This window comes from Leptonychotes weddellii, chromosome 16 (assembly GCF_054177405.1).
Source record: "Leptonychotes weddellii isolate Sample4059 chromosome 16, ASM5417740v2, whole genome shotgun sequence".
NCBI classification, from domain to species: Eukaryota; Metazoa; Chordata; class Mammalia; order Carnivora; family Phocidae; genus Leptonychotes; species Leptonychotes weddellii.
In genome coordinates, this window is record NC_138384.1 from 8,666,749 (window position 1) to 8,678,809 (window position 12,061).

Sequence of the window (12,061 nt, forward strand, 5' to 3'; positions counted from 1 at the left end):
AACTTTTCTGTGCAAGGAGGGACCCTCTAGCTCAGATTACTTGGACACTCTTACTGTTTATTCTTCCCCTTTTTGAGCAGTCAGAAGAGATTTCTCTCAGTACTTCAAATAAATAAGATATCCAGCTGAACAAACACCATATATTCCTGTGGATTACTTTGGCTTCTTAAAGAATATTTCACTTTCTTTTTTCAAAATGTAAATGATTAAAGAGACCCCATCATATGAAACTCAAAGATGAAATGTTTCCAAGTGGTGCAGATTCTATACAAGGTGGTATGTGGAGAAACAAAAGCCTCAGCTCATTAAAAAACCTTGATATTTCACAGGGGAAATTAGAATATTACTAAACAAGATACTTTACTTATACATTTTAAAGGAGAGGTTTTAGAACATGAACACATTCAGAATCACTGTGTTCAATGTTCAAAATCAATCTCTACAATATTTTCTGAAAACTACAAAAAAGAAGTGTTTGTTTTCCCTTTACATTCCTACTTAAAAAGCAAAACAAAACAAAACAAAAAAACCCAAAACCAAAACAAGAAATCGTGCAGACTATACATAGTCTGGAATAACAATAATATTCTACGTGGGCTTTGAAATGATCACTGAGCCTTATCTAGCTTTATGGCTTAAAAAAAAAGTCCAGGGTCTCTGGCCAATTTTTGAAACTTGAATCAAAACTCGGCAATACATGTTCCTTTAGAAAGAAAATTTGGGCCATCGATTAACATGGCCCCCTCCACTAAAGCAGCAAGAAAATAAATATTTGACTTTAGGAAACATAATCCACACGTTTCTTTATTCTTTTCATAAGCTTTCTTATTAAAGGTCTAAATCTTATCTCCCATCATGAGGCAGAAATGCATAAATATAGAAAAAACAAAATGGGTGCATCTGATACCTCTCTCAGCCCAGAAAGAGGGAAGAAGACAAGAACACAGAAAGAACGCAAACAGGAGAGCAGCAAGGCAAACATCAATGTGTCATGGATGCATGCTATGGCATGAGGCCAAGAAATATCAACACCTGTGAGTAAATCTGCCACCATATAAGCGTACCAAAAGGCACTGGAAAAACCCAACGAAACTGAACTTGTCAAGTGTCCCCTGCCTCCCAGTCTCTGTACCACTGTGAAATCCTCCCCCTGTGAATGTGGGTCACACCCAGTGACTTGCTTCTAACAAACGGAATGGGCAAAAGTAGCAAGATGTCATTTCTGTGGTTAGGCTGCAAAGGGCCGTCACTTCATCTTGCTGGTAGACCATTTCCTCCCTGCCTTCCACACTCGGATAAAGCAAGTGCCATGTTAGGGAGGCCCATGTGGCAGCGGACTGAGAGAGAAGCCTCTAGCTAACTGCCAGAGAGGAACCCAAGTGTCCAATCTACTAGGCCACAGGGAGCTGGATCCTGCCAATAAGCACGTGACCTTGGAAGTAGACCCTTCTCCAGCTGAGCCTTCAGATGCTTACAACCCGGCTCACACTGTGAGTGCAGCCTGGGAGCTGAGCCAGAAGCAGAGGACCCAGTGAAGCCACGCCCAGGGTTCTAGACCTACAGAAACTAGAATGTAATTAGATGGGGTGTATATTTATAAAAGGGCATAGGCTGAAACAGGTGCTTGTGAGAAAAAAAAGAAATTCTATACGCTAGGTCAGATTACACCCTGATTCAAACCTCAGATCCCTTCATTCTGCTTCTCTCCACTATGGCAAGTCTAGACGGGTATGCATTTCTGATGGCCTCACCTCCGGCTCAAGACCATTAACCGAGATGCAGTTGGCCTTATTGCAAGTTTGGACCTTTGGGGTCTTCTGGGCCAGTCATTCCCAAGTGCAGGCCCGGCACTTTCAACAACAACACAACAGTGACACAGTCATGAGTTTTCCAGAAGTTGAATGTATTCCACAATTGGGTCCTGTTTATAGTTTTTGCCTTTAAAATACCCATTCCTTAAAAGTCAGTGATGATAGTAGACGGTAGTAGGTTTGTTTTTCATGGTTTCAGAATTAAAAGTATGAATCTACGTTAGTATCCCTTTCTTATTTCCTTTTGAATTACACTGCTCTCCAAAATCCATAACCCACAGGACCACTAATTTGGTCAACTGACTCATTTTACAGATAACAAAACTGAGGCCCAGAGAGGGTAAACGACTTGCTCAGAGACACACAATTGTTTGATTACAGCAAACCCTAAAATTAAATTGAGACAAGAGATAGAGGTGTAAACCCAGGAGCCTAGAGCCCGGCACGTAGTAGGTCTGCACATGATATGAAAACTTCCACTCATTTTCAATGTGCTGGTTTCTTAGAGTCACAAGAAGGGGTAAGGGTGGGTGTGGGTTTCAGTGTCTGAGCAATCCGGCACACCAGATTGGAGCTGTCGTTATTGCTGCTGAACACACACATTACTGTCCACCTCACAAGGAACGATCAGCGCGTCCGGTGAGCTATAGGAATGTCACTATCCGCAGAAGACACAGTGCAGCACCATCGTGCTGGGGCAACGCAAGCGCCTGGCATCTGTCTCCTCGTGCTGGCCTCCGATGCCCACGCTGCGCTCCAGCCAAAAACCACTGGAAAGAAGCATGAAACTGGAGAAAAGGAAACCGAGAGGGGAGGATCAAAGGCAGCACCACGGACTTAAAAGCAATAAAAGAGCTGGTGAGAGAGTGGGGACCAGCCCGCGCGTTACCAAAACACTGGCAGGGGTGCAGGAGAAAGGAAGGGGAGGAAGATAAAACTAGGGGAATTTCAAATCTTGGCTAAATGTTCATTAAATGATTTGTCACACATATTAAGGCCAGAGAGTCACTTTTTCCCCTCTCGGGTGCTCATTCAGGAACAAAGGCCCAACCAGACTGAAAACGCTGAAAAACAAGGCAGAGAAATGCCATGATGAGAGGCTACAGCCTCACAGAGCCAAGAGTATTTCCCTTCCCTTTGTCTTTAACAAGAAAGGGCCCATCTTCCCTCAAAGCTAAGGTGTGCCTTCAAAAAGGCAGCTGGTTGGGGAGAGGGGGGCGCCTGGCTGGCTCAGTCTATCCAGCATCCAACTCTTGATTTGGGCTCAGGTCACGAGTGCGATGGAGCCTGTCCTGTCTTCCCTAAGCCTCTTGGTTCTCCCTCTACACTTTCTCTCCATACACACCCTCCTGGCAGATCCTTCACCAGCACTTTCCCGGGAGCTGAGGGGGTGGGAGCTGGGTTCTGGTCCCAGCTCCCCTATGTACTAGCTGTGGGGAGCCAGCCAGGCCCCCTGTCTCATCTGCTTCCTTATCTGCACATTCTGAACCCCAGTGCCCTGCCCACCTCAGACAGACTAATGATAAGGGCTGCCTTAATGGCTGTCATTCATTAAGCACCTAATCGTCTTCCATTTATTCATTTACAAATATTTACTGAGCATTTACTTTATGGAGTAAAGGATACAGTAGTGTGAAGGCAAAAACAGCACTTTCAAGAGAGGGAGAGAAAAGCATTAAATACAAAACCACAAAAATTATTTTTTTCTAAACTGCATTTGTATTCAGTATTATGGAGGAGAAATTCTGGGGTTCCTTCCTTGGTTCATTCAGCACGTATTTATGGAGTGCTACTAGAGTACTATGAACGCCAGCTCTTAGGAGAGCATATAAAGGGGGGTCTTGACCAGATCTTGATCTGAGGCTTCCTTGGGGTGTGATGTTTGGAATGGGTTTTGAAGGGTGAGCAGAAAGTAACTAAAAGTGGAGGAAAAGGAGGGTTTTAGACTAAAGGACAGTATGCTTCAACATCCTGGAGAAGGAAGGAGAATGGGGCTGCAAGTGGCTTGAGGTGAAGCTGGTTACATAGAAGGGGACCAGACAAGACCAGGTGACTTCCACTCAATTCTAACTTGCTTTCACAGTGACCCCATAAAATAGCCTCCATCATTTGGTCTTCCATATCATTAATTCTCTCTTCTGCCTGATTTATCCTAGCAGTTAGAGCCTCCATTTTTTATTGCACCTCATTAATAGCCTTTTTGATTTCGACTTGGTTAGATTTTATTTCTCCAGAAAAGAATATGGAATGCTTTACGAATTTTCATGTCATCCTTGCACAGGGGCCATGCTAATCTTCTCTGTATCGTTCCAATTTTAGTATATGTGCTGCTGAAGCAAGCACATGACCCCCATAAAATAGACAGCATTTCCATTTGACAGATGAGGGAACTCTATATGCACACTTACTCAACAGAGCCTGCTCAAAAGCCATTATCCCACCTTTTTTTCTTGCCACCAGATCTCAACTCCCACCCTAGAGATACAAAATGCCAAAAAATGCACTTTCCCAGCCTCCCTTGCACCTAGGAAATGGACAAGGGACTCAATCCCAGCCAGTGGGAGCTGAAGGAAAGTCTGCTACAGAGGACGGTTCTGAGACAGAATGTTCTCTTCCTTGATAAAGAAGGGAGATGTGCAAAGAGGGGGTCCCGTCCCTCCCATTCTAACTTCAGACCTCATCACAGAGGATGCAATGGTTGGAGCTACTGCAGCCATCTTATAAGCATGAGGGAAAAGCCAAGACAATCACAAAGGAGCTGCCTATGCAGTAGCCAAACATACCCCTGGAAGCCTCTGGATTTCTGCATATATGGGAAAAACAAACCACTATTATTCCAAACACTTTTAACTGGGTGTTAATAACCCACAGCCCAAAACATGAAAACTGACATAGAATATAAGCCTCACAGAGACTGAAGCATTTCAAAATTATATAATGAAAAGAGGTGGAAACATTGAGTTTTGAATACAGGCCTAATGATTCTAAATCCTTTGTTCTTTTTTACTCTACCATATCCCTTGGACTCTGAATTGAGCAAACACTGTTAATTTTAAAGCTCTGGACAGAATCAGAGGTGACTAATAAAACCAATGCCAATGATAATCCTGGAAAGTAAGAAGAATGTGTGAGGCCGCAGGGATGTGACCTCAGCAGAAAGAGCACAGCCTCTAGGTCCTTCTATGGGGTTCTGCAGGAAAGGTCAAGTGACCACAGTGGGGTCTCAGGAGTCTAGTTTTCTGACATACCTGGACTGGCAAGAGCAAAGCAGCAAGAGAATTCAACCCTCACTTGGGAGTCCCAAAATATTTACATTAGTGAAGAATATGCTGAAATTTCTACGGTGAAAACTGTATCTCCTCCTCCCAACATAGAAAAAGGCCCCTGCATTTTACTCCAGTGCACCAGTAAAGATTTGAACAGGGTTTTGTCCTTGATCGTATCTACAGTGTAGTCAGCTGCAGGTATTTAAAGGGAATGGGGGGAAGTATTTTTCTAAAACACTAATTTAAAGAACAAATCAACATCTATTATCTCCTTCATTATGTTTTAAATTATACAACTATAAATCACCCTCAGCGGGTTATTCAAGGGCAGAATTACTCAGCTTGGCTTTCGCAAAGGTTAGAAGAATGACATCTTGTGCTTTTTCTAGTTATAATTTATAACTTTGCAACAGAACCAGTGTTGCCGGTCCATCCATTAGCGGGGTAGATGCACATCTGTTAAAACTCAGCACAATGACTGGCTTTACACGGCCACAGGAAACATAACTCAATCATTCCAGAAGTTCTACAAACTCATATTTTAATGTAAAATGATTTGAAAATGCAGTTCCCTAAAACATCTGCTAAGCTCTTGCTACCCTAACACATGATATTCTTTCTACTGTTACCTGCCAACATAAATATTTGGTCGCACAAAACACCCTAAGAGGCCACGTGACAGTGTTCAGCTTCAAATTTACATACCGATCTGCAAAGGGCTGGCTTGGACCTGGGAACGCGAGCTCAGATGTTGTTTACCAGAAATGAAAGTTTATTGGGGGGGGCGGGGGGGAGCGGTAAGAAGGCTGAGGGTTAAGTTCATGAAGGTACTTTCAAACATTTTAAAAGGAAACCTAAGTGCCCAAGGAGAGATCTACAAGGCAGAGGTGCTGTGGTGATCTGAACAAGTGCACTCAGGAGGAGCCCCTGAAGGGTCTGCGATCTGGGCAAGTGCTTTGTGCTTTTTAACTACAAGAGGAGGGTAATGGTTCTAAAATTGCAGAGCCGTTGTGAGGAATCAGTGAAGACACACATGCCGAGGTATAAAGCATCACGATGTCTGGCCTAAAGTGCCAAGTCGCATCCTACCTGGAAGTATGGCAGGAATCTAAAGTCAACACACATGGCAACAATCACCAACAGCCAAAATTACCCTTGAACATCTTTCCTATCACTGGGTCTGGTTTTGTGAATTACATTACTTGGAGAAAAACCTATATATGAATACTTTATATACACTTACAATGTATATTCATACATACATACACAAAATACAACTTTAGAGTATTTTAACGGCATAAAAGAAAGCTAGAAAGACAGGAAAATACACATGATGGATGTGACTTCATTATCAGAAAGCTCCCGTCAAACTTTAGTTTCCTTTAAGATGTTTCAAAAGCAGTTAAAGAATCCTGTATATTTTTTAAACAATATTTAAAAACACCCTTATTCCCAGGGCATCCGGCTGGCTTAGTAGGTACAGAGTGTGACTCTTGATCTCTGGGTTGTGAGTTCAAGCCCCACACTGGGCGTAAAGCTTTCTTTAAAAAAAATCCTATTCCCATTTTATTATTTTTATTTTTACAAAAATTGGTGGGAAGGGAGACAAATGTTTCCCTCACAGACTCCTCATCCACCTGTCCTGACCTCCAGACCTCAAGGGGACAAGGTGCCAAAGACACAGATTTACCAGTAGGGGTCGCTGTGCTGAGATTAATCCCTATGAGTTTCTCATTAGTGATTATTATACTGCAGGCGGCCAAAATGGAAAAATTAATTAATTTCAAAGTGATAATGCACTTACAGCAACAATTAGAAATGTATAACTGTAAAAGGGCAACATTTAAAAGACAGATTACATTTAATAAAGTTGCACAAGAACATCCAATTGTAAAATTACTGATCTGCAACAATATTCCTTAAAGAGGCACTTAAAATAGCCTGACTCCATGAAGGGTGACCTAATTACTGTAACTAAAATCACCGTAGTCACAGCAAGTCACAGCAAATAAAACAGGGACACTGATATTAGAATACCGTTGTTTAATACTTCAGGGAGCCAGCTCGGGTGGAGAAGCAAAGGCAGAGCCTCCAAGCACAAGGCTGGGCTGTGCTTCTTGATTCCTTGACCTTGTGCAAGGGGATGTGTATTCCAGCTACACTTGTGTCAAGGGAAACACTTCTGGTGTGCAACGCGGACGGAGCTATGAAGCATAGACAGCCAAGTGGTGCTGAGGATACTGCATCCACACTAAGCTTCTTCAGGAGCATTTAGGATCCCAACGTTCACATGGGGTGAGAATGGGATGCAACTATATGGCTTATGTTCAAAAATAAATTGGTGTTAAAAAGGTAGGAGTGCACTCTGCGTCCACGAAACAAATGTCTTATCCTGACAGAAGCAGTGTCAAGCCACGTAGAGAAGGATAAAACACCAGAGCGACTTTTCCAGTAAGCCCAGTCTGTCCCGCCAGTGACACAGACCCACCCCGCGGTTTACAGTCATGCTGATGCCTCTCCCACATGCGCAGAGTCCGAAACGTTTATGAACAAGAAGTGATTGGCTATGAGTTTGAGAAGTGAGTTTCCATTCCTCCTCTTTATAAACCGAGTCATACAACTCTGATGGCTAAAAATACCCCCAAATACCCAAGTATATAAAGATACTATTAGAGAGAAATTTCCTAAAAATCTAAACCTATATACACATTTCATAGTCTTCATAATTTATATGCTTATCTAAAAAAGTACATTTGTGGCAGATGAAAGATGCTGTTTTTCAGTTACCTGGGGACAAGAACACTGAAAGTTCATTCTACTATGGCTTCCTGGGGAACCAGAAATACACGCTCAAGACCAGGCTCTCTTCATCTGGACACCCTTCCTACTTTGCTGGTAACTTTCTCTTTGGGCCTCTGGGGACAGAGACAGAGGTCCACCCAAACACCACCACCAGACTCCCGGTTTACAGACTCCTTTAGTTCTGTGACCCTTGTATGCAACACAAACAATGACGTTTCGGAGAATAGTCCTCTCCAAAGGTAATGTAACAACAAAAATAACAACGGTTGTAACAGGAATACTGCACACCTACCACACGCAGACACCATGCTGGGCACGTTCTTTAACTGTGCTTTCCAATCTCGAAGCCATTAGGTACATGTAGCTATTTAAGTCTAAATTAAATATAAATCTAAATTAATTAAAGTAAAATCAAATTAAAAATTCAGTTTCTTACCTGTATTAGCCACTTTTCAAGGTCTCCATAGCCACATATGGCAGGTGGCCACCATGCTGGATAGTCAGATTAAAATCATGACAGAAATTCTATACCCATTATTATAAATGTCATATCCGTTATGGTCAATCCCCACACCAACCCCTATTGCCATCTTAGTTGTGAGGAATCAGGCTATGACTGGTTAAGTGCCTTACCCACCACGGTAAGTGGGAATGGCCACTGGAGGAGACAAACTCTATTCAGAGGCCATGTGATCATTTCCCCAAGATAATGAGTTCACCTCATGATACTCGTAAAGGCCAAAATGTGTCTGGGCCTTTCTGAGGATTAGATGTTAAGTTAGTTAACTAGAACAGTACTAGTATGCACTAATTCTGGGTGTTTTTAAAGGCCTCTGGTTTAGAAAAACACCATTACCAAATACATTGTGTAAAATGTGCATTGTTCATTTAAAAGACTTTCTATTAAAATGTTTTCATGGAAGAAGTCTCTAGATATGGTTGTTATACAACCATCAAAAATGTAAAAACTTTCTATTTACCTTTGTGAAAATTTCCAAATCTAACCACAGAAATGTATTTCATCCAAAAGGACTCACCTTTGGGGAGGTAAAGAATAAAATGCACTTCCAACCAATGAAAGCTTCTCCAGGTGAAGTTTACACTTGTTAAAGAAGAATTTAGAACATCAAATACAGATTCTCAGTGAAAACAAAGGAATCACTTCTGCTGATAATTCAGTGGTCACAAATCGATGTTTTTGACCTACTGACCCAAAACACCATTATCAAATACTATGCTTTCTGCATAATAGCAATAAAACAATTGCATCAAAATAAAGAGAACCATTTCCATCAAGACCTCTAGCCATCCTTAACACAACACCTGAAAACCATATCTACTATCCAGCCCTCCAAGACGCCTTTAGAGAAACAGATGCAAAATAAGTCAATTGATGTGCGATCGAGAGCCCTTTCTGATGGCTCTGATGGGCCTGAGGATGTGACTGTCAAGACCAGACTTAACACTACAAGAGGCGAGAAGCTGAAGAAAACGCGTGTGTCCATAAAGAGCGCACTTAAAGTGTCTGCGGCGATAGAAGCCGTTCACTTACCATGGACTTGGTGAAAGGCCGGGCCAAGGTAAACAGCAGTGTATACACCCACCAGTTGCGATGAATGGAGGAGTACATCATGTTTCCAGGATGCACGGCATTGGACGTGACCCCACGCGGGGACAGGCGGCGATGGAGCTCATTGGAGAAGAGAATGTTGCAGAGCTTGGACCGGTTGTAAGCCAGCATGGCCCAATAGTCATTTTTAGATGGAGAAAGGCGGCTGAAGTCCAGTTTTCCCGAGGAATCATTAATATCTGTGAATCTAAAAAAAAAAAGAAGAAAGAAATATGACATGAAGCAGCCAATCTCTGACTTCTGATACTAGCTTTTTTTTTTTTTAAGTAGAAATCTGAGGAAACCAGAGACAACTGAGAACACAATTGTGCAAATGTAGAAACAGTGTCCCTTAAAAACTAACAATAGTGATTTAACATGATAGACCAACTGGGTCCAAAGACAGAGTAAATAAAGGCCCAAACTCAGAAATGGGGCAATCATAACACGCTGAACTCCCACCCCCGCTTCCCCCCCCCGCCCCTGCCGCCCAACACGGATTTTTCAAAACCTTCAACAGGAAGTTCAAGGATAATTAAATTAAATTGGAAAAGCATCTTAAATAAAGGGCTGCTGCTTTTGGAAGCAGAAAGATACCACATTCCTAACCTCTGACAGGACTTTCCTGGTTTGTTCTAGCCAACACATGAGTCCTGTATATTTTCATTCGAGCATCCAAGTAAATATCTGAGTCTTGCTACCCCCAAGACTCTTTTCCAGATTAAAAATTCATGATTATAAAGGGGTTACAACCTTGGTGAGGTGCCATCAATAGTCTTATACGTTTAAAAGATAAATGTAAACAAAGCCAAAATGAGTTCTGGCAGAGTCTACTGTTTTTAAGTACAACCATGGCATGGATACACACAAATCAAAGTAAGTAGTTGGTGTTTTATAACTGGGTCTGACGGATTCATTAAATACCAGCTGTTTGGTTCTTTCCTTTTTTTCCTCTTTCTTTCTCTCTCTTTCTCTCTCCATCCTCTCTTCCTCTCTCTCTCTCTCTCTCTTTTAAGTAACAAAGTAGTGACTGCCCTAAAAGAAAAAAAAAATCATAACAAAAGGAATTTTCTAGATGATGGTCTCAGCCTTGCTAAGGACCCCTCAGTTTCCTTCATTAAATTAATTCTGGGCATTTGCACGAAGTAATAAGGAAACATAAGGAGAGTACTCTGGGTAACTGCTGTGGAAACAGAACCAAAAGGTAAAATGAAAATTATGGAATAATCTGGTTGTTCCTTAAAATGAGCAGTTCAGGTTGAGCTACGACCAAGGAAAAGCATCACAGGGACAGATGAAATTCATGTTTTAATGGAAATTAAACCTCCCTTCTGCAGGACCCAGTCAGTGACATCCAATTTCTGGTGTTAAATGACACTGCTGCTCTGAAGTCATCAACAAAGCCGATGGCCAGAAATGTTATCACGAATATGGCAACAAGACCTTGAAACTAATTGTTGGCTGCCTGTTTCCAAGTCCCCAAACCACAGGAAGGGCCCAGACTTCTGAGCTTAATCATCTAAAGCAGTGGAACTTAGCGGGAAATTTGAAAATTTATGGGGGCCTTTCTCTGGTGGTTATAATGATTGTCGGCGGGGGCCGGGGATGGTAGATGTCCTGCAATGCAGTCTTGCTCAGTGAAGATTGGCCCACTGGACATTCACGCAGATGAAAAGCCTGTGTATAATTATCTGAGCCTAGAGCCCGGCTGTGTTGTATATATATGCACAGTTTTAACATCCACTGAATTTCCAAGAATGTAGTATAACAACCATGCAAATGAAGAATGAATGCACTTTCAGATTCCGTGGGTTTTTGGGAGGAGGTGAGGCTTGATTCCATGCTGGTAGTATTTGAGTCTTCAGTGTCACACACCTGTTAACAGTCTGCATTTGTGAGTATCCCAATGGAGGTGATTTATGCACGGACACACACATCTGATAACTTACCTTTCCTGTAGTCCTGCTCAAGCAAGAAACATGCTATTTTGCTTCACATTTATTTTTCTTCCCATTACAGTTAAGCTAGCATATTGAATTAAAATATATTTATGCAGGGATGTTATATTATTTCTGAACTTTATTTCCAAGTAGTAACAAGGTATAACAAAATGAGACTGCTGAGAACCCAATGATCCAACATATGGGTCATGTCTTAGAAATTCTACCTACTCTAAGTAGAAAGTAGCATCAAGGATCTAGGCAGCATCTAAATGGTATGGGACAAAAATAACATCCTTCTCTCATTCTCCACTATTCTTCCATCAGCTTTGCTGGAAATCATTCTTGGCATATTTGTTTAGCCCAGCCCAGCTTGAGTGCCATTTCTTCCAGGCAACTCTCCCCAACTGCTTATTCTCACAATTTCTTGGGTGGCAATGGGGGACAAATTGAAAGAAGCCATGCAAGCAACCTCTTCGACCTCAGCCACAACAACTTCCTAGAAACATCACCAAAGGCAAGGGAAGCAAGGGCAAAAATGAACTACTGGGACCTCATCAAGATAAAAAGCTTTTGCACAGCAAAAGAAACAGTCAACAAAACCAAAAGACAACCGACAGAATGGGAGAAGAT

General features: G+C 42.0%; 1 protein-coding gene and 1 non-coding gene across 6 annotated transcripts in view; both read right to left on the minus strand.

Annotated features, from left to right (window-relative positions):
- The window catches only part of WWOX (WW domain containing oxidoreductase), a 918,520-nt gene that overhangs the window by 653,754 nt on the left and 252,705 nt on the right, over nt 1–12,061 (minus strand). For all 5 annotated transcript variants that reach the window (XR_014140793.1, XM_081806336.1, XM_081806335.1 and 2 more), the window contains exon 7: nt 9,432–9,696. Coding sequence is in view for 4 of the 5 variants with exons in the window: in XM_081806336.1 (XP_081662462.1) it covers nt 9,432–9,696 (265 nt within the window). In the remaining variant the exon portion in view is untranslated. The remainder of the gene's footprint in view (nt 1–9,431; nt 9,697–12,061) is intronic.
- Nucleotides 4,048–4,154, minus strand: LOC115941445 (U6 spliceosomal RNA). The gene has a single exon (XR_004076200.1). It is a non-coding gene; the product is annotated as a U6 spliceosomal RNA (small nuclear RNA).